The sequence below is a fragment of the Pteronotus mesoamericanus genome, unplaced genomic scaffold (assembly GCF_021234165.1).
Source record: "Pteronotus mesoamericanus isolate MK-2021 breed Mesoamerican mustached bat unplaced genomic scaffold, CSHL_Meso_final contig_657, whole genome shotgun sequence".
NCBI classification, from domain to species: Eukaryota; Metazoa; Chordata; class Mammalia; order Chiroptera; family Mormoopidae; genus Pteronotus; species Pteronotus mesoamericanus.
This window is the reverse complement of record NW_026555229.1, coordinates 11,330,894-11,358,342: the sequence shown is the minus strand read 5'-3', so window position 1 is coordinate 11,358,342 and position 27,449 is coordinate 11,330,894. Positions and strand designations below refer to the sequence as shown.

At 36.5% G+C, this 27,449-nt stretch overlaps 1 protein-coding gene across 6 annotated transcripts in view; it reads right to left on the bottom strand.

Annotated features, from left to right (window-relative positions):
• Window positions 1-27,449, bottom strand: part of ADD3 (adducin 3) — a 117,175-nt gene that overhangs the window by 25,133 nt on the left and 64,593 nt on the right. For 4 of the 6 annotated variants that reach the window (XM_054581481.1, XM_054581483.1, XM_054581480.1 and 1 more), the window contains exon 2: window positions 4,732-4,952. In XM_054581481.1, coding sequence (XP_054437456.1) covers window positions 4,732-4,926 — 195 coding nt within the window. In that variant the 5' untranslated portion in view covers window positions 4,927-4,952. Of the gene's footprint in view, window positions 1-4,731; window positions 4,953-25,655; window positions 25,705-27,285; window positions 27,368-27,449 lie in introns of those variants that run through there. The other 2 variants (XM_054581482.1, XM_054581484.1) reach the window with 2 other exon arrangements.

The following is a 27,449-nucleotide window of genomic DNA, read 5'->3' as shown; positions in this document are numbered from 1 at the left end:
CTCTCCTAAAGTGGGATTAGGAGCGTAACAAACTTACTTAGAAATTCTCCATTAAGAAATGTATTCATTTGGAAATAGATTACCACTGGTCCTGTTGAAAGGAGAGAAAACAAATAAACCAAATTTTCTTCTGGATGGTCTTTCTCCTGTATATAAGTCTTAATTAATATGAACCTGAAGGTTAGAATAGTATCTTTACTTGAAACTGGTATATAATAGAAATCCAAACAGTTAATAAAGAATACCTGCATATTAAACTTCCAAAGTGCCCAGATAAATCATGGTGATTTTGATCAACTATTCTAATTAAGGCACCATTAACATCTCAGGCCTTAATTACAGTGATATTCTAAGATGTATATGACTTTGAAGTTTCTCCTATCTTCAAAATAAGCTTGTAGCATTACACATTGCCCTGTTATTAAGATATGTTAGTGTGTCATGTGCCCGAACTCTCACCACCTGTACTCCTGTTGTGCTTTCAGAATAACATTGCACAATTCTGTCAACCAGTCTAAATTGCTTCCTATAAGCAGTAAGGCTTAACAACTTCCTTTTTTTTGAAACTCACCAACTGTTTTCCACCCTAAGCAGTCAAGTTCAGTAGGAGCTGGTTGGACAACATTCAAGTGTTTAATGACACAAAGCCCACCCACCTATTCATATATCCATTCACCCATGTATTCAGAATTTATTAAACATCTCCTATGTACAATGTGCTGTTAGTTTTTTGACTTACACGCTTCTTTAACTCTGATGAGGCATCATTTAATCCCAGTGGTTTGCCATGAACACTTCATTCTGAGACAAGGGGGTAAATGACAATCCAGGGTCTCCATACACATTTAAGTAGGGAATCAAAGGAAACGTGCGGATTCTCTCTACAGCATTAACAAAATCTCTAGCTAAACCACTTTCCTCATCAGCCCTTAATTTCTAAGACAAATACTTTCTTAAATTAAAAACAAAAATTATGACAAAAGGAGATGAAATTCCTAGAAAGTAGTAGTACTTGGAGTCAGGATGAGACAAATTCTATCTCTTACTTTCTCAGCTCAAGACAATATTGTGCTGTGTCTGTCATTCAAGTTTACATACACCAAAACATTTTTTAGCTGGAAATTCTTCTTGACTTGGGTGGAATTAGCTTGAGCAACAGAATTTGAGGATGAATGAAACAAGAATGTATGAGTGGAATTATTTGATTTTTATTGAATACTTTAAGTGGTACAGCTTAGTGCACCTTGGCAGTTTAAATTCAGACCCCACCATTTAACTTCACTTCTAAAAACTTCAGCAAGTTAGTTACTGCCTAACTTTCAGTTTATTCATCTGTAAACTAGGGATAGTAATACTTCTTTGATTGAGTTTTTCAGGATTAGATAGGATTCACTACGTAATAGGTGCCTGGCACACAGTAAGTGCTTAATAAAAAAAGTATTATACTTGGCTTTTATTAATTTCTCTCCTGATTTCCTTTCTTCCAAAATGAACTTACCATTTTAAACAGAAGGCTTACAAATTTGTTTCTTACAAACACAAATTAGGCATATCATTGGTTGTTTAAAAATCTTTATTGGCTATGAGTTTTGTTTAACAATATTCATAGGAGATCCACAGGTTTTAAGAGTCATACTGGCAGAAACAATGCAAGCTTGGGCTTAAAGGAACAAAGACAATACAAAATAAAAAAAAGAGGTCTTTGAACCCCCAAACTTTTACAAGAAAGAAGCAGGTTGAGAAAAAAGAATGGCAAACACGGACTCCCTTTCAAGGAAAAGATATGATCATTCAGAGGATGGAACCAAAAGCCCAGAGACCTGAGTCAAGAGCTCAGGAAACTCACTCCTAGCAAGTGGAAGGACTGAGTCCTCACCAGGGGAACTCCCAAACATTTGCCCAGATGGATTTCAGAATTGCTAGGGATGAGTTACTCTACGGTAACCCCATTTTTCCCTTTTTTGAACAGGAATGTTACAGCAGTTATCCCTGTCTGCCCCACCACTGGGGTGGGGGGCAGATAACGTGTCTCTTCAGTTCTTTTAGGTCAATAGATTGAGAGGAGGAGATGCACTTAAGGAACTGTACCGGAGGAGCAGAACCCGTCCCGGAGCCCGGCTGAGATGAGATTCTGGGTCCAGGCTAAGGTGGCGGTGGAATGAGACTTTTGCACGGGTGACAGGAGAAGGTGAGTGTAATCTGTGTGTGGGAGAAGGTAAATAAACTCTGGCAGACTGTAGCATTTTTAAAATAAATTAGCTCAGGGACTGAACAATCCTCCCCTCAAAAGGTGGAGCATAATTCCCCTCGAGCATGAGCTGAACTTAGTGACTCACGTCTAACTAATATGGCAGGGATGACAGTGTTTAATGTCATAAAAGGCACTGCAGGCTCCTCTTTGCTGACTCTCAGATACTTACTCTAAAAAGAACATTCAAACAGCCCCAGGTAAAGGTCCATGTGGCAAGGTACAGTGGCCTTTTGCCAATACCATGTGAGTGACCCATCCAAAGAGTGGAAATCGCTGGGCCAGTCAAACCTTCAGGTGAGAGCACTGGCTGATGTCTTGACTGTAACTTCATGACAGACCTTGAGCCAGAACCACTCAGCTAAGATGCTCCTAAATTCCTGACCCACAGGAACAATGAGATAATTAAAGCTTGTTGTTTTAAACTGCAACATTTTGGGGTAATTTGTTATTTAGAAATAGTAACTAGTACAGGCCATTATGTGTGATTTCTTTGGTGAAGTCTGTTGTGTGGCAGGAAGACAAAATTTCATACTTTCACAAACAAGATTTTAAATTCACTAGCAAAGATCTATGGAAAAAAAAAATGATCAACCCACAATTCTTTTAAAACTTCTTTGTTACTCTCTGGGCTGAAGATTATCACTCTTGCTACAGGAATATGGAAATAACAGTCTATGTACCTGCCTTTTTCCATTATTTTATGAAGTTCCCCAAGCATAAGTAAAATCGATACTTTTAAGCCAAGTTATAAATGAAAATGCATTAGTATTAAAAAATTAGATAATCAACTCAAAGCTATGCTGTCTGTGGCTTAATGGGGAAATTATAAAACAAAAACTCTTGCATGGAAATGTAGTTTAGAATATTTTCCTTTTAAATTTTACAGTTAGAATTAAATAGTCCTCTTTGGAGCACTTCCCAAAGAAATCTCAATATTTAATAACCCTGAACAAAATCTGAACTTCATTTCATTCTTTCAGTTACTTTTTATGTTACATAATCATTTGGCTAATAAGGTAGATCTTAAAAAGTGGGGTTTCTTTAGAAGAGGAAATGTATCTATTTTGATCCAAATAATTAACATGCCCTTCAACTGTTTCTAAACACAGACTCAGGCTTGCATAAAGGAAGGCACTTATTCCCTCATGACGAATTTTCTGGTTAATCTCTTTTCCCTTGGGAAAGGTTTCCTTCAGGGTCTATTTATTTTAAAAATTTATTTATTTATTTATTTGTTTGTTTGTTTGAAAGAGGGAAACGGAGGGAGAAAGAGAGAACCAAAGTGTGAGAGATACTTTGATCTGTTGCCTCTCGCACACCCCTAACTGGGAGCCTAGCCTGCAACCCAGGCATGTGCCCTGACTGGGAATCGAACCAGTGACCTTTTGGTTTGCAGGTCAGCACTTAAGCCACTGAGCCACGCCAGCCAGGGGGTCTTTCAAGGTTTATTTAAAGGGTAGCTTTAAATTTAAGCTAACTTAAATTCCTCAAAGCTTGCACTGCTTTAAAACTTTTACTTGCTTTTATCTAGGCCACTAGTATAGGAGAATTACTCAGAGTGGAATTCCCCTTTGGCTTTGGACTTAATCTCTGTGATTAAATTCACAAGGGCACAACAAAAATGATTTACCAGGGCCACCCCAGGCAGTTCTATGCCTTTGTGCTTATTTTAGTACCTAAGTTGGAAACCTAATATAACCCTAACCTGGGCATCATGTGTCTTTGTGTGCTGAACTCTATCTGCCTTAAGGGGCCTCTGACCTTCATTATACATAAAGTTATGAATTATTTTTGCATATTTAAGATTAATTAAGCTGTTTTCTCATTTTCTATCATTTATATGTGACCTTCACAATTCCACTAAGGGTAAGAAGTCTAACATCACTTGGGTATGGTTTGCAAAGTCTGGATATTACTGTGCAGATAAAATTTTCAGCTTGAGTTTAGGTTATAATCTACTTTTAATCTAGTTGGTTCGGTGTGTATGCACATATGTGAGCCTGCATTAGGTGTCACGTAACATGAGGCTGCCGAATCACAGACCTCAAAAACCTTAAGTCTTCCTATGCTGCTCTGAGTGTCAAGATACCCAAAGGAAGAAGAAAATACGTGCACGAGACGTATTTCTCGTGTACGTATTTTTCCTTTCTTGGTTTCTAATACTTCAGTCGTAACTTTCATTTCTTCGAAAATTCAGTCCGAATTGGGTGTCCCTGAGCTTAGGGGCATCTTTTTTCCTTCTTTAATGAAGCATCACATTCAGAAATCACACAAAGAAAATTCATACCACCAAGACAACACTAGTTTGTTATTAAAGCTTTGAAAATAAAATATATAAATTAGGTATGCATTTTACCTCTGCAAGAGTCACTCTTCCTCCACCCCTCTTCTAAGCTGAGAGTTAAGATATCTCCTACTTCATTTTACCAAGGTTTCCAAAGAAGAAGAAAAGTTATAGCCTTCTAATTATTTCAACTCACAGGACTTTGTAAGATCTGAGTAACTCGCTTCCTCTGTTCCATCATATTGAAGTCTTGTCGTAGATCAGGAGACATGTTCCTCTCCCTGATGTACTCTGGGTCATTTTCATTGATGCGGTCAAAATACCTCTCTTTATGAGGCATGCTGGGAGGAGGAGGAGTAGTGATCACGCCTTGGCTGGCATCTGAACTCATGCTTCAAGCCTGCTGATTCCCCTTACCTGTATTAAGAAACACAAAGGACGTTTACGGTCAGTTCGTTGTAAAATTCAAATTAGAATTATTTTCTTCCCTCAGAGTAACACTGGTAGCTTTCTTTAAAATGCAATTTCTCAAAACAAACAAACCAAAAAAACTAGAACAATTTTTTTATTAAGGTAAAAATATCTTAGATTATAACACTAAATTGAAAATTGCTATTTTCGGCGCTAACGGAAACATGTGGCTCAATTATAACAATGTCATCAATTGCTATTGAATTTTTAAAGGAAGCAATGATCAAAATATACAAATGTAAAATGCCACATCCAAGATTTCACAAATTTTCACAGTGAGTACTCTTGGTAGAGCTCTTTTTTCTATTACTCATGATTTTGTGTTAGACAAACTTTGGTCATATTTAATGGCCACTCCATTTTGTAGAGAATGTAATTTACTAACACGAGGGAAACACAGTTTTAAGTTTTTAAAATGATTCAACAACTTCCCAGGGAAACATTAACATGGTTAGACTACATAACTTCAGCAGACACTGTTTCAAATCCAAGCAGCAACGAAGAGCTATTCAGAAAACACATGAACAGTTGATTTACCTAATTATCATGATTATCACTGATACTTAGGATTATCCCTGATTTTATGCTAGGGAAATTCATCTGGGCTTTGCCGCAACTGAGCACCTAACCAACTACAGCGAGGTCAACAGGACAGTCATTGTTAAATGAAGTTGAAAGCATCTATCTGGCCTGGTGCTTTTCAAAACGTCTGTGGTGACTTTCTCCAATTCGCTGTGGACCAATATTTTTGTAAAATACAAAACTATGCATTTAGATGTCTTGGCAATTGTCAAACTGAAAGAGGTGTCTCAACACAGAATACCATAGACTGTACTTGTCACAGACAGTCCGGTCTGCAGCCTGGCACTAGATCCTGAACCACACTCAGAGGAGCAATGACCTAGCAGAGAGTAACAGTGTGCCAACCAAAGGAATGCTTCCTGGAACTTGTAGACAAGAAATGGCAGTAAGCCTAAATCAAGGGAAAGGGAGACCACTGATTGGTCTATTCCGTTCCCTGGCTGTGCTTTTGAACTGAGTATAGAAAATGCAAAAATGTGTAGCAAGGGAAAAAAAAAAAAAGGAAACAAAAAAGAGAAATTGTAAAAAATGGCTTTGGTTAATTTTCTTCTACAGGTGGTAACTTTCATTCATGCAACCTTTTCAATATAACGGTTGGGTAACAGAAAAACCACTCTGATTAACCACGAAATTATATTTTTAAGTGATTTTTGTCTGGTGGGAGGAATCACTTCATAATAAGGGGAGTTAAATGTAAAACATCGAAGTACTATTTTTCCATTTATGTTGACAACTAAGGAGAGAGAAATTTCTGTGGAGCCCATAACTGCATACCTTTCTTCACAACCTCAAAGTCCCAGCAGAACACTTTCCTAGATAGATCCACAAAGGGAAAGGCAAAAAAGGCCACATTCATCTTAAGGATCTGAATCACTAATAAAGACCAGAGACATCTGGTCTCACCTTTTAAACACAGTAACAACTCATTCGTTTCTAACAATGGTCTTCTGTGATAGACTTCATTGCTAAAGCTGCCTTGACCCAGCTTAATTAGCCCACGCAAACCAATGATAAGACATTAAACATTCTTGCATTAAGTCTGGTCCTGGGAGTGTAAACTTATCCTGTTAAAAATAATTTTTGCAAAACATATTAAAACTGTTTCTGTCTTGTCAATCTCATATATGACATCTTGTAAGTTACCTAAATTAATGTACTACGCACAAATTCAGGAAATGTGGTTTAAAACACTTTATATCATACTGCTTTAATGACATTCTGATTTTGTGACTAGAAAGCAATTAGTGAAGAAAATGTAAAATATGAGCTTTTCTATAATTGAAACTTCCACATCTTAAGTCATTAATTTAAAAATCGAGAGAAAACACAAGAATGAATGTGTGATAATTAAATTCACAGGGGTTTTTTTTTTTAAATACAACATCCACTACTAATGGAATGACCCTCACTATATTATATATTATTCAAAAATTAGGTTTTGCTGTACTGTTGTTAGTTTGGCTTACCAACCTATGGTCTCTACCATTATCTTGCTATTATCCAAAAATGTGGTACACAGGGCACCAACTGTAAAAAAGTTTGTTTTTTTTTTCATATCTAGCTGGGTTATCAGAAGTCTAGAGGCCTAACCAACCTTTGGAACCTTATTTTCTTAGAAGTTGTTTACATCATGCTGACTTTTAAATGGCCAAGTACAGACTAAGTGAGTACTGAATAACTGGGATATCACCTTAATAAAGAAATTAATTCTATCTTAACTTATCATAGTAGGCCACTTGCTTAAGTCATTTTAAAAAAGACAGCCCACAAATATTGCCTTCACTTGGATTCTGCTTAATCCTCAATTCCAAAAGCTCTATTTAGCTTAATGGAAAATAGAGTTAGGTAGCAAGCTTGTGTCTAACTTAATTTCTGATGTTTACAAAATGATGTAATGAAAACACAGCAAAAAATAAAGAACTGAGGTGGTAGATTCATTTCATTGCTCCAGCATTGGTTTAAGAAGCTGGTAAGTCAAACATTGATAAGTAAAAGCTTATAGTTTGAAGAATTCCTGATGACAAACACATTTTTCAATGAGTAAGGTAAACAGAAAGATACATCTAAGCCCCCATTTTAATAATAAAAAACATACTCTATGTATATAGCCCTTAGTAGTTTATACCATCTCTTATACCCTTCTGATTTGATCTTTGTAGCTGTGCAATGAGATAGAGGTTGATAACCAAGAGGTTCAGTGGATTACACACCCTACCCCAATTCACACTGCTTATGTCTTGGGCAATATTCCACGCCGTATTTTTCTGTCTCCTTGTTTACAATGACACATACTATTTCACATATCATAAAACATAAGAGGGCTACAAAATTTTAAGACTTTTAGTCTATATTCTGTCCTGAATATTTAACAACTGGAGCTTATGGCATTTGTCAAAAAATGAGGAAATGACACCAAAAAAAGGGAAATAAGATTAGAAATGACTCAAAACACTCTGACCTTTTTAAAACTCCAAAGCTCATTATTTAACTTGGCCTTTTAAAACAATAAGTTTCTAAGTTTTATGTACTTGGAATAAGAGTTAGGAATTTATATAAAGGATACAGGATAAAGAATAAGAGTAGTAACTTCTCATTTAAGAGTTCTTCTATACATAGATGCTGAATGGGAAGAGTTTTACATAGATGTTAAGCCAATCATATGCATACCTGATTATCTGAATTTTGTACACCAAGTACTACTGATTGAATTGTATTTCAAGCCTTGAAAAAATTCAGGATCCACAAGAAGATCTGAACATAAATAGAATTCAGAAAAATATGGGAGAAGTTTGTAGCATTATTAATAATGCAAAGATAATGGAAATAACCTAAGTGTTGATGGATTTTTAAAATATGGTATATATACACAATGAACTATTATATTATTATTCAGCCACAGAGAGAAGGAAATCTTACCCTTTTCCACAACATGGATGGACCTCAAGGGCATTATGCTAAGTGAGGTAAGTCAGACAGAAACAAACTTGTACATGAAATGTTCATAGCTGCACTTACAATAGCCAAAAGGTGGAACCAACCCAAATTCCATCAACTGATGAATGGATAAACAATAAATGTAGTATATCCACATAATGGAATGTTATTCAGGGGAAGGAAGAACAGGGAGGGACTGCTTAATGGGTGCTAGATTTCTGTTTGGGGCGATGACAAAGTTCTGCATCTAGTGTGATGCAGAACAACATCGTTAGTATGGTAAATGCCATTAAATTGAACACTTTAAAATGGTTAAAATGGTACATTTTATATTATATATATTTTACCACTATAAAAAAGTGAACTGAAAATGGATCACAGACTTCACTGTAAAACTATAAAACTTTTAGGCCCTAGCCGGGTAGCTCAGTTGGTTAGAGTTGTCCCTAACTCTTAGGGTTGAGTTGAACTTAACTCTTGTTTATATCAATTAGCTTATGGCAAAATTGGTTTCGTTATATGTTGTTTTGCTTACAGTCACAGAACCTATTCACCATGTTAAGTGAGGACTTATTGTGTTCTTTAAATGAGAACATTATAAAAGTGGGGAACAAATTGGTGGTTGCCAGGAGTTGGGAAGGGATATAGTTAACAGGGAGTGGAATGGGTGTGGTTATAAAAGTGCAATAAAACACTGTAAAAAAAGGCATTTAATGGATACTATTGAGATTTCAGTATTAGTCTTCATAAGCCAGAAGGCACAGCAAGTAAAAATATTAACTCAACTATTGGACTCAAATCTTTGCATTTCTACCAATTCTTGTTTGACAGAACAGCTATGGAATATTCAATCAACAAGCATTTGAGCACCTACTACAGGTCAAGTCCTACTATGTGGGAGTACAACGGCAAAGAAGACACAGTTCTTTCTCTGTAACGTACATACACAATTGCATTATACAGGTGCCACGATCGACCATAAGACAAAAGGACTATGTCAAAAGATGCTTCAGATTTCTTGATTTCTTATATCCTATGATTCTGCTGGTGTGCGCTGACCTATTCACACAATGAGGCAGATAAAGACCACTGATATGGGTTAGTATTCTTAACAGCTAGTGATTTGCTAACAATAACTAGGTATTCCTTACTTTAGTGAAGGGTTATCATAGCATTTAAAAACAACCTCCAGTTACTGGGCCCATCCTATGTGCTAGCCACTGGACTTTACATACATTAGCTAATTTACTCCTTAAAATCCTATGAGGTAGGTGTTACCATCTCCATTTTACAGGAGGAAAGAAAGTCACTGAGCAAATCAAAGAGCTGGTAAGTGGTGGGCTAGGAATTTAAATCTAGTCTGTAGATCTTTAAAGCCCATGTTCTTAATCACAATCTAGACCTGGGAGTAGCCAGTAATTTCTCTTATTTTTTAAATAAATTTTTATTAAATCTATTGGGTTGACATTGGTTAACAGGGTCATATCACTTTCAAGTTTTCAAGTGTACATTTCTATGATACTATGTCTGTATGTTGCACTATGTGCCCACGATCCGAAGTCAAACTGTTTTCTGTCACCATATATTAGGCCCTCCCACCCCCTTCCCTCTGGTAGCCACTACACTGTCTGTGTCCATGAGTTTCAGTTTTACATCCCACATATGAGTGAAATCATATGGTTCTTAGCTTTTGCTGACTTATTTCACTTAGCGTGATATTCTCCGGTCCATCCATGCTGTTGCAAATGGCAGTATCTCATCTTTTCTCATGGCTGAGTAGTATTCCATACCATATGTGTACCACGTCTTCTTTGTCTAATCCTCTATCAAAGGACACTTGGGTTGTCTCCATGTGTTGGCCACCGTGAATAATGCTGCAATGAGCATAGGGGTGCATATATCTTTGTAAATACATGTTTTCTGAGTTTTTTGGGTAAATACCCAAAAGAGGGTTTTGCCAGGTCATATGGTAACTGTATTCTTAATTGTTTGAGGAACTGCCAGACTGTTTTCCATAATGGTTGTACCGGTTTACATTCCCATCAGCAGTAGTGATTTTTTTTTCAAATGCTAATTTCTGCTATTTAGTAGCTCTGATTGACTTTACTAAGGCTCAAAAAATTAAAAAAAATTAAAAATAAAAGTAAGTTTTTAAAAAGATTTTTATTTTTAGAGAGAGGGGAAGGGAAGGAGAAAGGAAGAGAAACATCAATGTGCCCGAGATACGCCAATAGGTTGCTTCTCACTCGCCCCTAAATGAAGACCCAGACCACAACCCTGGCATGCACCCTGACTAGGAATCAAACTGGTGACTTTTCAGTTCACAGGCCAGCACTCAATCTATGGAGCCACACCAGCCAGGACGAATATAAGTAATTTTTAAAGTTCCAGAATTACCATGGCTTGGAAGGGAGCCACACATCTTCATCATACTACCTCACGAGAAGAAATGTTTTAAGGGAAGTATTAATAAATAGTAGATTCTAGTTCCTCTTAACTTTGAACAACAAAGCCTAACATAAATGTTTTTTGCTTCCATGTGATATGCTGAACAATTCAGTTCCTGGTCTCTGTCTCTTTAAAATTAACCAATGCTGTTTTTAATACCACATTGCTATGCACAGTCAGGCTTTCTAGAACTTCAGAGCAACATAAACTAGTGCAAACCAATATGAACATCATTAAAGAAAAAAAAGATTAGCCTTTTTTTGGTGTTTTAAAGATTTATTTATTTTTAGAGAGAGGGGAAGGGAGGGAGAAAGAGAGGGAGAGAAACATCAATGTGAGAGAGAGACATCGATTGGTTGCCTCTTGTAGGTCCCCAAGCAGGGACCTGTCCCACAACACAGGCATGTGCCCTGACCTGGAACCAACCCACAACCTTTCACTTTGTGGGATGATGCTCAACTCACTGAGCCACACCAGTCAGCAAAAGATTAGTTTTTTAACAGTGTTTCTTGAATTGAAAATGATAAGGAAAACAAATTTTTTAAAGTAATATACAACTTGTCAACACTATGGGTTTTTCTCTGGCCAATGCAGATTAGAAACAAGGTATCAAGCATAAACAAAAGTCTAGTTTAAAAAATCTTATCCAAATATTTATGTAGTAACTATTCAACATGCGTGCTTAAAGAACATTTGGTTCAGGGCAGAAATGGATGAAACACTCTACAATACAACAGTGGCTCTCAAACTTTTTAAAAACAGCAATCAACAGTAAGAAATACACTTTATATTATAACCACATACAAATAACATGCGATATTTAACTGAAATAAATTTATGACATGATATTCTCCCTTACTATGTGGTACATTCTGATTATTTTCTATTGTAATGTACTCCATTTTTTAAAAAAGTGGGTTGAATTGATCCATGATCTATTAATAAGTGAGTCATGATACACAGTTTGAAAACCACTACCCTAGAAATTCAACTGATGGTCAGATGGGAAACAGAAAGGAAAAGGGTTGCGTGTGTATGCGTGTGTATGCGTGTGCGTGTGCGTGTGTGTGTATGTGAGAGAGAGAGAAAGAGAGAAATATGTGGGCAGAGGAGGAAATAAATATGTGCTAGAGAGATAGAAGAAAATAAATGATTCCTTGATATATATATATCTATCTATAGATAAAGATATATATATATATATATAAATCTCTTCACACACACACCCACACACACACGTTTATGGCAGGTTATAGAAATAAAGTCTTAGTGATTTGTGGGAAAATTAAATTTTCCTCCTGGGAACTTAGAAAGTGCCATCTGTATAACTCAATGTCAGATTTTTAAAAAATTTTTCCCTGACTCTTATCTACTTCTAGTTTAATTGTCCAGAACTCTTTGCTCATGTTTGTAGTCACCACAATGGCAGAGTACTCCGTAAGTGCCAGCTGAATTGAATTATTTTACTACATCAGAGCTCCTTCCAAATCAATCTGTTTTGCATTATTTCGAGGCTGGGAATGGTAAAAACAATCTTATGAAAAGTTACTACTTATAAAAGTCTTTCCAAACTTAAAATTCTTGGCAGTTTTAACAGCTTTCCCTAGAATATAAGCAGTGAGATGGCTGTACTTTCAAGTACCAGGCCTAATGTTTCATATTTAAAACAATAATCGAAGATATGCCAAGACTTCAAAGCAGGATATTTGGTAACAACAACAACAACAACAACAACAGCTTGTTTACTGAGTTAGAATTTTTCTTGATGAAAGTTACTATAAAATTGTGAAGGTATTTAAAGTTCTAGAAAACAAAAGGGACTCTGCACCACTACAATAAGCCACATCCTTGTATTGACCAGCGGATTTTTATTTATTTTAAATTCTAAAAGGCATGAACTACTTTCAACTGCTAGCCAAATTTTTGTATACAACTCACAGTAAATGGATAGATCTGAAAAGGCAGACAAAAGCCAAGGAAAATGAAAAGAGAAACAAACTGGCATTGAGTAGAACTGAGCAATAAAGATGACCCTTTCTAAGTGCCCAATGGAAGAAGATTTAATTATCCCACAAAGCACTTATTGATAAAATGGCCATTGATTCTGTGACAGCTATCTTGGAATATTTCAGACTAGATTCAAGGATCACATTTTACGGATGAGAGGAAACTATACTCAGAGATGTTGAGTGATTTTTCAAAGCTGCAAAGCTCAAGTATCATACTGCTATAAAAGAATAATAATGACATTTATTAGCATTACCATGTTCAGTCACAGATTGCCCCATGGTCAATGTTACTTCTTCAATGATATATAAGAAAAATCTACCACGCACAGTTTGTCCAATTATTTTAGTTTTCCTTTTTGAAAAATTTGATTTTGATTCTCACCCATGACTTTTCCGGTTTATGGATGATGTTCCAACTGACTGAGCCACACTGTCCAGAGCTGCACAGGTATTTTATAAATACCATTGACTGAAGGAACAACATGTAAGGAAGGGCTAAAAAATTCTAGTGCTTATTAATGGGTTTAATGTTATGGCTGTCTGTCTAGCATGCACATAAAAGTAGATGTATGAGGTAGTTAGTTGTATGGCGGTGGTTTGTTTGACCTAAACACCAAAGAAAAACATTTTCTTCAAGTAACTAGATTTTTAAAGATTAAGAAGTATCTGCTAACATATTACTGCCAAGGATCTGACTCCCCACTTAGATTTTCTAAGGCTTTGAAGCAAAAATTAAGAGACTATCTAGTCCAAACCCCCTTGTTTTCTAGATTAAATAACTAATAAAAGAAGTCTTCATAAAAAGATGTGTCCAAGATCATACACTTGGTATCATTGGGGCGATCTAAATTCTCCTAGCTCAGGGCTTTTGCCTGATGAAATATTACCTCCTCATAATTCACCACCCTGTGCACTTGGTCTTCTTTTCTATCAGCACATAGCAAACCAGATAAATGCGATGCATAAGGACAAGGAGTATTAGAAGATGGGCAGGCCAATGTGAATGACTCATAAAATACCATGGAACATTCCACATAATTCCGAGTTGCAGATAGAAAGGCAGTATTGATACCTACAGGGTGAAGGCCCTACACTGGCTCAGGTCCACCTGAAAAGACCACCACATGGGCAATGGTCACTATTTTGGAAGTTGTAACTGTTAACCTAAGATGGCTACGATGTCTTAATGAGAGGTCATCAAAATGACATTGACTGTGCCCTGAGTAACAGTAAATGATGTTCAAGTTTACACTTTTAACTGAGGGTTAGTTTGACATCATTTTGAAAAAGTTGAGGGCCTTTAATTGTGTATAATGAAACAAAGAAAATCAACCCTCAGGAAAAGGTTATGTCAGCAGCATCCCCTGCTTCCATAGATTAAAAAAAACTGAGGTTTAATAATTTGCCTCAGATAACCAAATGTTCTTCAAATTCGGAATTATCCATGGTTACAAATGTTAATAGGTATGGAAGAGTTGACCAAAAAACATGGAATGGCTTAAAGGACAGTCATTTCTCAGAAGTATATATAGCTATTACAACCTTGATTATGGCCTTTCTTTATTGTGGTGCCTGGAAATACAGGATCACAATATTCAGCACCAAAATAGAAATGGTAAATGTTCTCAGAGTAGTAAAATTAAAAAGCCTTGTATGGCTATAAAACTGGTATAAATGTAGTAACTTAACTCTTTCTGGCCAAGAGCCAGAACCTTAAGATTGATCCAAATCATTCTTAAATATTTGAATCCTTTTTATTGTTTTGAAATTACTTCTGTTGAGTATATCTTTAAAAGTATGAATTCTAAACTTCGATTTAAAAGTCTACAAAACAATGGATCTACATTTGATTAGTAAAAGATGCAATTAATCTGAGCCTTAGTTAAAAATCCAATTTAAAGGGAAAAATGCTAATGATAATGAAATAAACCAGTAAAAGTAACAACGACCCATTACATTACTAAGTGTCCTTAATGGAATTTGACAGCTGGATTGGCATTCATTAAAAAAAGAGAAAAGAAAACTCAGTTGGAGGGCACAGCTATGAGAACATTTTGGTGTAACAGTGCTATTTAGAATAAACTTTTTTAGCAAACATAAAAAATACATCCTATACTTGTACAACTGGAACATGGTAGTAATTAGATACAACATAATATACATTGTTCAAAATGTAAGTGCAGAACAGTAAGTACAAAAATTTCAAGTAGGTGCTTGCTAGGTCAGCACTCACCAGGGCAATCCAAAGACTTAAAGGCATTCACTGCTGGACAAAGCAGAGGATCAATCTAATGTCTTTCTCACTAACGTACCAATGACTGATAAAGAATGTTTTATTGATCAACATTACCTGTTTCAAGGAACTATGAACTGGACTTCTATATTTGAAGAGTAGGTATTGTGGAGCAGAGGCGGTTGCTTGCTTAGACATTGGCAGGATTGGAAATAACTTGAAAAAAAATCTTTTGTTATAAATTTGCTAATGATAATGGCCGTGCAAGGGGCAAAGTTACAAATTTGAAACCATGTAGAAAGTTCAGAGGAGATGTATTTTCTAAAGTCCAAACTCAGTCAGTCATGATCTAGACTTAGCTCAAATTGCTCCCAACATGTATTGTTTGGAAAAGCAAATCTGAAACTGATTTTTAAATAAACTAACATACGAGGTCTGTCCAGAAAGATCCAGCCATATATTATGCACAATAGACACATTTATTGAAGAAGATACAACATATAAGAAACATTGTACACAGGACAATGACACCTCAGTCCCCTTCAAAGTAGGCAAGCTGGGACTTCACACAGTTCTCCCAGTGTCTCTTCCACTGTTCAAAACACACTTCAAAATTCTTTGTTGGAATCACCATCAGTTGCCTGCTATATTTTCCTGAATCTCATCGATGCTCTGAAATTCCTTCCCTTTCAAAATTTGAGATTTGGGAAAAGCCAGAAGTGTCAGGGCACCAAATATGGGCTGTAGGGGGTGCTGAATTACCTGGATGATTTGATGTTTCACCAAAGAACTCTGCAGGAGACGTGATGCGTGAGTGAGTGGTGAGGGGGTGTGTTGTTTGATGAAGCTGCCAATCACCAGTTGTCCACAGCTGCGGCTGATTTGGTTGCTACTGCATCTCTCAACCAATGGAGAACATTGAGGTAGAACTTATTAATTGTTTGGCTCAGAGGAGCATACTTGTGATGGACCATACCTTCCCAGTGAAAAAACATAGTTAACACGGTCTTGATCTTGTTGCGACTTTGCCATGCCTTCTCTGGGCATGGAGAACCAGGTAACTTCCATTTGGATGACTGGGCCTTTGTTTCTGGATCATAGCTGTAGAACCATGATTCATCTCTGGTTATGACCTTCTTGAAGAAATCTGATTTGTTGGTAGCAGTATGAATCAAGTCTTTAGCAACTGCAGCACAATGTTCCTTCTGCTCTAGCAGCAGAAGTCGCAGAACAAATTTTTTGGAATGAATTTTGCCGTGACACATTTCATGCCAAGATACTGCGTCAAAATCTGGGACACAGTGGTTTTTGGAATCCCTAGATCAGCTTCTAGTTCTTGCACTGTCAGTGGCCAATCTTTGTTGATTGCAGCCCATACACGTTCAAGATTCTCAAGTGTTCTGCTTGTTGCAGGCCTAACAGAACATGGATCACTTTCAACAGAATCTTGACCATCTTTGAAGTGTTTGTGCCATACTTTTATTTGTGCTGCACTCACTGCATTGTCTCTGAAAATCTGAAAGTCTCTGATTGATCTGAATAGTTTCCATGGAGGAACATTCAAGCTTAATGTAAAATATGATGTGGATTTGTTGCTCTACCTCCTCGGTCATTTTGAATATGACGCCCAAACAGTACACATGCTCATTCAACGACATCTATCGCTCCCACTGACTAGTACAGAGAAGGCTTCACTGTTCCCACATGTGCATTCCAGTCCACTTTTCTTGGCTGCCAGGTTACTTCAATGTCCCACAAACCATCCTATTAACGGCTGGACTTATTCTGGACAGACCTTGTCTAGTCTTGTAAAATGATGAGTAAAACAGTCAACCACTGATTGCCCTGGCTGGTGTGGCTCAGTGGACTGAGCATGGGCCTGCGAACCAAAGGGTCGCCACTTCAATTCCCAGTCAGGGCACACGCCTGGGTTGCTGGCCAGGTCCCCATAGGGGGTGTGTGAGAGGCAACCACCACTGATGTTTCTCTCCCTTTCTTTCTCCCTCCCTTCCTCTACTTCTAAAAATAAATAAAACCTAAAAAACATTTTTGAAGGAAAAAACCCCACCAATCAACCATAGAGAGGCAATCCTTCACATATCTTGCAGAATCAAAAAACACATGCCTCGGTGCCTTTACCCATCTTTATAAAATATGGTGAATGCTCTACATATATTCCCTCAGTCATCATTTGTCTACAACATAGAGTTTTTGGAAATGGTTGGGGGGGAAAAAAAAACAAAAGGAGGAACTTTTTTTCCCCCTACGAGAAAGTTGATGAAGACAAGTGAATTGATTATTAAAATGTGCCTCTCAGACATTTAGTTTCTATTATGAAATCCCCTGGTATCAGTGAAATTAAAAAAATTGAGATCCAGGAAACTATCCAGAACTTGACAACTCATGATAAATGAGAGTTTTCAACAAATGGAATCACTGGAGATTATGATTTTTAAAGAAAGATTCATTGCTCTCAATTTCTGAAGATACCTTATGTCTTTGTTTCTTTACTATTTGGTACATAGTCCTTCTGGGCAAAAATCTTTTTACCTTTTTTAAAGAAACATCAACTCTCACGTACTTCAAGAACTAGAGTCGATTAATTATTTGTCCAGCACTGAGCTTGAAAATTTAAAGCCCTTGCTTTTGACATTTTCTTGAGAGTAATGTTTGAGGTCATATTCACTTTTATATATTACTGCATATCTACTAGAAACCTGGGAAACTTTCCAAAGTGAATATCAGAATACAAGTAATACAGAAAACTTAACTCCCTGAAATTCCAATCTTACATCTATCTATTTTTCAAGGATTTGTGAACTCAAGAAATTCTGGTCCCTAATTCTGAAGAAATGCAAACAATCCTCCAAAACTCATTATTAAAAATGAGTTGAGTTTTGCAAAATCAAACATTCACCCAAGAGGCCAACCTAGAAAGTTGATTTGTCACTGTGGACCATACTTCTAAGAGATCCACCCCTAATGTGGTCATTGTGACAAGTTAGGGAAGGGAGGGAGGCTGGGAGGGTACAAAATATATGAGACAATGTTCCTTATTTTTAAAACTATACAAATATATGCCAATAAAATGTTAAAGAAAACAGGGTACGAGTAAATCTCAAGAGTTCATCTTGATCTCCTCTTTCAGGTATTTCAACTAAAGATTTTTGGCTTTTATGACTTTAACATATAAAATGCAGCTGTTAAAGTCAATCCAAAAGCTGTAGGTAACTCAATAGGTCATTACTGCAAAGAAGTTTGGTTTGAAGGAGTTCCTACCTTCAGATTTTGGCTAGTAAGGAGGATTTCAAGACCATCACAACCTCATCTGTCCCTCCCTCCCACCATGGAAAGTCTAGTATTAAGCCATGAAAAATGCAACCTTCTAAGCACAGATAATAGTCCTTGGAAATCACTTTTAAAAATACTACCTGTCATTTTAGAAAACTGATAACAGTTTTAAGTGGAAGTCCATGAAAAGAGGTATTTATCAACCTTGGAAATGTTTTTGTGTAAAAACAACAATAAACAAAAACCAAAAACTCACTTTTGTGAAATTATCTTTTTTGAATTAATCATCTTTGGATCTATAGTTCAATATCAATATTACATATTGTACTGGGTTAAAAGTGTCCCCTAAAATCTGTTGTTACCTCAGAATGTGATCTTACTTGAAAATAGTCTTAATTTGTAATCAAATTAAGATGAGGTCATACTGGAGTAAGACATGCTCTAAATACTGTACAATGACTAGTGTCTTTGTAAGAGAAAAGTGAGAGAGATGTGGACAGAGACACAGAGAAGACAGACTCACAGGGGAAAAACCCATGTGATGATGGATGTAGACGTTGAATGGATGTATCCATAAGCCTAGGAACACCAAGGACTGCTTGCAACTACTGGAAGCTAGGGAAGAGGCATAAAACAGATTTTCCCTCAGAGCCCTTAGAAGAAACCAACCCTGCTGACACCCTGAATTTTGACTTTAGGCCTCAAGGACTGTAAGAGAGGAAGTTTCTGTTGTTTTTTAGTCACTCATTTTGTGGTACTTTATTATGGTAGCCCTAGGAAACAAATACATGCACTATTACTTTGTATTACTGTTATTCTGCTATGGTAGCCCTAGGAAACTAATACGCATATTGTTCCAATGGAACATACCATTCCAATGGAATTTCCATCCAAATAATACCTACATTTTACCATAACAATGTGGATGGATGAATGCAGAATCAAAGTCAGTTCTCTAGAAATAAATACTGCTTTCCCTGGTATTATCTAATTAGAACCAAAACAGGAATAGTACCTTTAATATTTAAAGGTGTTAGAGATTAATAGGATATAAGATGTTATATCCAGTCCTATCCCCTCATTTCTCCAAATGAGGAAACAGGTCCCAAAAGAAAATATGACTTGCCCAAGTCCCTCAATTTATCTTACTCAGGGCTTTTGCATTATCTAGAGCAGCATATGATCTGTCATTGTAAAAAAAGATTTAAAACATAAACTGCATTTAAAAATTCATTTAACTAAAGATTTTGGCAATAAACTAATTTCAGACATTAAAATAAAATGTTAACTTTTATGAAAAAGCACCTAATGACTCAAGCTCTGATTTCTTGTTTTTAAGGGGTTGGTAGATACACATTCAGGGTTAACACACAAAACAGATTTCTAAAAATGTGTTTTCATAAGACTTTCGGGCCATTTATACCATTTTTAAATAATGAGAATGCAGCTCTGACTGGTGTGGCTCAGTTGGTTGGGCGTCATACCACAAAGTGAGAGGTTGCCGGTTCAATTCCAGGTCAGGGCATATGCCTGGGTCGTGGTTTTGTCCCGGGTCAGGGTGTGCATACGAGAGGCAACCGGTCAATGTTTCTCTCTCACATCAATGTTTCTCTCCCTCTTCCTCCCTTCTTTCCCCTCTCTAAAAATAAAGAAATAAAAATCTGAAAGAAAAAACAGTGAGAATGCTTCTCTTTTAAGCTTTCCTGGTAATTCACTGGAGAGAGTAAACTACATGACAGCTTTTTGTGTCCCCTCACTCAAGCCTAATGGGGTCCATTTGAATTGCTTGTTATATTTTAAATTCACGCTTGCAGTAGGATTCTTGTTGTTCTGAGGCTCACAAAGACTAGACTCACAGCTTAGCTCTACAGTGTTTATTTAGCTGGACTTAAAGCCTACATCAAGTACTTTACTGTTAAATAAAAAGCAATCTTCATGGAGCTTAGTAACTTAAGTAGCTCTCCAGAGTTTAGTAAATATTTTGTGTCTACTTTTGATCTCCATTGTCAGGAATGGGTTCTACTGAGTTGTAAATGGGGGTAAAGTGTTTTTCAAACATCTAAAATGTACTATGGATTCTAGAACCCTTGGCGTTCCTGATTACAACGGAGAAGCCCACAGCTACCTACTATAATTTACCACGATACCATTTTCTTAGTGCCTCCCTCAAGGGAAAAGAAAAAGCATACTAGAGTCCTACCTTAAAAACAAAAAAACAAAACTTAAGAATCATCCCAGGGGGTTCTAAAATTCAGGATCTAAAAATAGGATGAAAAAGGCTTCAAGACTATCCCCCTGAGACAGAGAGGAAAATGATGACTCTCCCAAACAAAAGCCATTTCCCTGACTGAGGCTTTGTTCACCTTACTTCTCACACACTTGGGCTGTTTTCCCCTCTCATCTTCATAATCCAAATCTGAACCCACACTTGGAGGTCTTAATTCAAAAGCCATGTCCTACCTTATGGCTTTCCCAATCTCCTCCATCTATTAGCCTTTGTTTCCCCTTCGTGTACCCAAAGCACTTTGTCATAGTTGCGGTGCTTTTAAATTATTTGAGTATGTGTGTCTGCTTCAATAGCCGGGCCAACATCTTTTTCCTTTCTTCACTGTCCACTTAAAGCTCCTCAATAAGGGCTTATTAAACTGAGTGAGGTGAGTAGGGCTGCTGACTCATATCTCATTCTCTACTCATTTTAGAATAAACTAGGGCAGAGAACCTATAGCAATCCTTGAAAACTGGGCTAACCATGGTTTGATCAGAATGACCAGGTATCCAAAATGGCTGAGGAAAAAACATTGTGATCAGCATATAAGATGTCTTAAGCTGACTGAAAAGTAATCACAAGAAAGTATAAAGGTGTCAAAAGAACAATTTAAAAAAATATATACTTACTGCTGTGTTTTCAGATTAGGTACAAATACTACTACAAAAATGTCATCTTAACCCCGCAAACTACAATTCAATCAATCAGCAAGCACTAAATTAGCAGTTAAGAAAAGGATATACAGAAATGTAAAGTACAGGTCTAGACCCTTCCCTTAATGACTTTCCAGTTTAATAAATGACAGAACTAAATCATGACCACATGCAAAGATGACTGACAGTAAAAGTTTATGACAATTGCCAAATAAAAGAAAAATATGAGATTTCTAAGAACTGTTGAGGATTGCTAATAAATAGAATTTGGGATTAAAGAGAATAAAAGGAAGATTTCAATGAACAGGTAAGGTCTAAAATTCTTCATGTATAAAGTGAGGTGATTTGACCAGATGACCTCTAGGTTTACCTTCCAGCTCTGAAATTTTATTGTACTCTTATCACATAATTATAGTAATGACTTGATATTCACTGGCTACCCCTTAAATGGAATTTTCTTCTTCCTAATCATTATTAAAAGTTAACAGCTTTTAGAAAGCTGTCAGCCCCCAAATAAGCAGTATTATCAAACTATTTTAAATATACACATCCAAAACTGAATGTGATATGATCTCATGAGAGGATTTAATACTTCATAAGAGAACTTCAGTTGGAGGCTTCCTTTTTTTATGCCAGTTCCTTGCTGTGGCTTCCAAAACTCAAAGCAGACTTTTAAAGGGACATTTTTCATACCTGAAAGATGTATTTGAAATTCTTAAATTTATTTTTGTCTGTGGACAGGAAGTGAGTACAATAAACCTGCAAAAGTTCATCACCATTATTAAAGCACTTTTTCTTTTTTGTTCTTTTTAACTGTCATGGCTTTTATGTCTAGTAGTCACTGATGGTCAAGTGCACAAATGTATTCTGAAGCCCAGCCAAAGTCTCTCTTTTTTTTTTTTAGTATAACACTCAAAACAAAGCAAATATTGGCTTAGTTATGACACTTGTTGTTCTAATACATTAATAGCCTATTGTTCACTGTGGTTGTCTCAACAAGATAATACATTGAAAAGCAGCGTTTCCTGATAGGAAGTGAATTCCCACTGTGTGTCACAGGACCCTAGCCAAGGGCTGGGTGGGCTCTGAAGGAGAAACGTCAGTCCCTTCTGGGACTGCATAATAGGCCAGTATAATGATTAAACTTTTCTTCTTTTTTGTTTAAACAGCTTTTTTCTTCAGCTCAAAGTACAATCTCTTTGACTGATTTTTGCTATCATAGGACTGTTTTCCTAAGATGATTTAAAATGTTTTATACAAAGTTTGTTCAACATCCTGTAGGCAGCAATATCCTGTATATTTCTAACTATAGTAAATTTCCTTAAATACCACAATGGATGGGGTAACTTGACAAAGAAGCTATCAGGATGTGGCATCAAGACATACTGTGACCATTTTCAAGGTTAATTTCATACAAGCAATTGTTTAAGTCATTAAAATATCTGAGGTACAACAACGGCACCAGGTTTTTTATATCTCAGATATACTTTAGTAGGCTAAAATTGAGACTCAATTAGTCCAAGCATCACAACTTTATTTCATTCAGAATTTGGTTAGTGAAAAACCGATGTCACACTAGTAGAACCACTCACAGAAGAATGTTGCCCGCACAGTAACTGACAGTGCCCTAACAAGACAGGAAGGCCCCCTTTTTAATTAACGAAAACATGCTTTGTTTTCATCAATTTTCACAGACTCATATTTGAAGAAGCTTCTCTGTCCCATTCCACTTACCAGTGGATACCATAAAACTCCAACAATGAAAGAAACAGAACCGGCTGTCATTTCAGTAGATGCAAATGAGTCTGTGCCATCTAGGTGGTCCCACCATTTAATGCAGAGCTTGGGTCCTAGAAGGTCTTCTATATGTTTTGATAAACTGAGCCTTATGTCAAACAATTGATATAAAACATGGAATACCAGTAGTATAACTATCTAACATTACTTGGATAATAAATAATAGCTCAGGTTTTAGAAAAGTATACTTATTCAAAGTATGCCAAGCTTTCGGCCAAGAAGCCAGGGTATCCATTCCATAAACACACACAGACTCCCTGCCTCCAGACCAACATAATGTCTTTCTATCTTCCTGTTGAAATCATACAAATCGAATGTTGACATTCTTAAACATTGTGCTTTCAGGATGGCTGTCATTTGACAGAATTACAAGAATAAAACTGTGTAACAGGCAAGGGCTAAACAACCCATGTGATTACTTTATAACTTTGCTGTGTAACTTGATAATTTTGCTGGCAGGATGATGGTGTACAACTCACCTCTAAGGCGGCTTCCTCAGTACCAAATCAGAAAACGTTAGCTATGCCAGGCAATATCAATTTTAGCATTCAGTGAAACAAGAAGATGGACTAGAGAGCTAGAATGTGAAAACAATTTAAATAAGGGGGCTGAAGCCAACTTTCAAAGCTCTTAAGATTAGCTTTGAATGGTTAGATTCACTGAAAATTGCAAGGATCCATTTTAAAAACAAACATCACCTCACTTGGAATCTTTTCTTCAAGTATTCAAGCTTGATAAAAAATTTTGCTTTTACCTCTGAATGGGTTTTATGCTTTCAAAATTGACATTTTACAAAAGAGAGTTTATGTAAAATACAGTATAATATTCAACTTCCCTTTTTTCAATATCCTTAAACTTTCAAATAGCTTAGGCCATATGGTAGGTCAAATAAATTACAGACCACACAATATATACTAAAGATGTTTTCAATTTAAATAACAGAAATTTCATATAATTTAGGTTATATAGCTTCAATCAATATTCCAACAAAAAAATACTAGGTAAATATTACGGTTGGAAGGAACATTACAACTCATGTATTCCAACCTCTCATTTTATTGATGGTATAACGGAGGAATAAGGAGGTTAGGTTATCTGCCCATAACCTCATACTCAAGTTACTGAACTCTGAACCCAACATTGCCTCTTTACTCCCCCGAAAAATGACTCCCCGGGCAGTTCTCACCTACCCGTGGGCGGCCGTGAGAGTCGAGGCCTCCCGGCGGTGCCCTAGAGGAGAAACTGGGGAGGGGTTTCTCCGTTCCCAAACAGAGCTATCACCCCTTTCCTGTAGCACCTGGGTTCTGGGTTCTGTCCCAAAAGGGAGGTAAAAGAGAAGACTAATAGTATAAATATATCTGACAGGGGAGAAAAGGGGAAAACTTGGAAATAATCCAGATATCAAGAGGTGGTATAAATAAATTACAGTACATTTTAGCCATATACTGAAGTATGATGTAGCTTTTAAAAAGAATGAGACAGATACAAGAATGAGGTAGATATATAATGGTATGCATAGTATAATTTTATTTCGAGTTTTAAAATAGATGTCCCTCATATTCATAGGAATTTTATGGGAATATAAAGAGGAAACTTCTGCCCACCCCTTAGAAGTAAGGCTCAGGAATTCGGATGGGAAAGAGACATTTTGTCATATGCCCTTTGTACTGTTGCATAGTTTTACCATGCGTATTTTTAAAGTGATAAAATTAATACTTTTTAAAAGTGTATTAAAGCAGAAAAGGGAACTTCTGTGGAGCCTTGGAAAAACTCTGGTGAGGAGGATAAAAATGGGGTCTATCAAGGGTCATTCGATCTACATGACACATTATATCTAATTCTCTAGAAAAGACTACCCCAATTTTTTTTTATGCCATGGCATGTGTCTTAGTTTTCATTAATACAGTCAGCATAAATAATATAAAATTTGTACAGCATACTGGAATAAACAGAGGGGGTGTGGGGGCAGTTCTATAAAGCTTGGTGAAAAATATTTCACCCCATTTTCATTATATTACCTAATTACTATAAGGAAAAATAAGTATTACTGGGGATATTAACTATTGACTTTCTACAAAAGTTACAAATAAAATCTATTTAGAAAAATCTTCTAATTTCAATATTTAACAGCAAACTCGTTGGTACATTTTGCTCTAGAGCAACTGTGAAAGTCTAAGAGTAACTGTATTCTCCTACAGTTGAAAGGGACCGTAGAAATCATCTAGCTCAGGAGATGGAAACCGACACTTAAAAAAATAAAATAGAACAGAAAATAGCAGCAGTTTCTCTGCTGTAAGAGAAATTCATTCCAGAGATTAAGTGGTATGCATGTGGTGTATGTATTGGGTCATGACTCTAAATACAATGAAAAAAAGTTTGTTTTTTAATTTGCTGAGAGAGAGAGAGAGAGAGAAAGAGAGAGAAATGCTGACTTACTGTTCCATTTGGTTGATTCTTGTATGTGCCCTGATGAGGGATGAAACCCACAACCGTGACATATCAGGATGATGCTCTGACTGAGTTACTTGGCTGAGGCCAAAGACAAGTTTTAAAGCCACTTACCAAAGGTGACGCAACTAATCATTATTTACACTGAGTCAAGGCAATGTTTAGTGAAATGTCTACACAACACTTGTGACAAGAGGTTCACCTGGTTTCAACTTGAAAATTACTTCCTGGTTAAGGAGATGATTTATATAGCTAATTCTACTGCTCAGATATTAAGAAGCAAATTTCCAAAATTTTTGATACACATACACTATTTAAAGCAAAGCTTTAGTTTTCATGTCATTTATAAGAATGATTCTGGGTTAGTATCTAAACATTTCTCCTCTATTCTAATACATTCCTTTTAGTATTTCTGGAATAGGCATGTGTCTTTACAAAGAATATAAGGGTATTTTAAGCTGGAAGAGATCTTAGAGAGCTAACCCAAATTCCTAATTTTACAGGTGAAGAAACTATAGTGTCCAAAGAAATAGCCTCTTGATTCCCAGGCCAGTGTTTTTTTCTATGATACAATGATTTTGCTTTATTCTCATATCCTTATGATGTTAGAAAATTGCTAAATACAATTACTACCAAGTTACAAAGAGGAAGATGAAGCAAGGAAATGCTAAAAAGCCTAAGTTCAAAACAGATGACACAATGTCACTCCTGCAAACTTTACTGAAATCTACCCATTTCAACATTCAGTTCTGATTTCATCTGGGGCAAGTGGTTCAACTTTCTTGTACGGAATGGGGTGTGTCTACCCCACTAAAGTACACAATGAAATGCACGAAAGGAAGAAAATAGCTTAGACATCACAAAGCACAGCCTCTTTCTCTCAACATGCCCACTTGGGTCAATGCATAATCAAACATTTCACAGGCATTTAAAACCCAGCTGGAAACAGAACCCCAATATGTGACCCCCATTTGCAAAGAAAAATTTGCTGAACATGGACTTCATTGAATAATAATAATTCTCCTATAGTTCAACTTACCATTCACATCACAAACTCTAGAAAGAACACAGAGGCACAGACAAGGCATGGAACAGAACTTTGGGGCTGCAGCCTTCCCCAACTCTTCTGACAAATACCCAGCAGCAACAGGACAAAGCATCATTATGACAGAAATAAAGGCTCTTTAGATGCTGCTCTTTTTTTTCATTCAATGAACCCACTCTTACACACAAAGTTCATGCCATGATGTCTCGAAATACAGTGCTGCCAGATTATGCTATTAATGGGTCCAATAAATTCAGTGCAAAACACTACTTCGAATATTTTTATATTAAATAATTCAGACATTTAGGAGACTACCAGTACTTTCCTTAATTTAAATAGTCAAAGTCACCCCCAATACAATAAAAAAACCCACACAAATAATTGAGTACATTGCTTTAAAAAAAAGAGCAAATGAATAGGAAAAAATTTAGTTGAGTGATAAAGCCACAGGCTCCTCCCCAAGAAGAATATTGCATGTTACTAGCAGCTGGCACAAAATTAACCATCTATCTTTTCTAGGCTTCCCCCTAAGCTGCGCTCTATCAGTATTACAATAGACAATCCATTACTTACAAAAATAATTGAAGCTGCTGTACATTTCTTAAGCTGGTTTTTGTGTGGCAATTCTGATGCAATGCTGCCCTAAAAATGAACTTTGTTTTAAACAGTGAGATATCCACACTCAGTGCGGTTAGAGCAGGGTGGAGCCCACTCTGGGGGAAACAACACACCCAGGC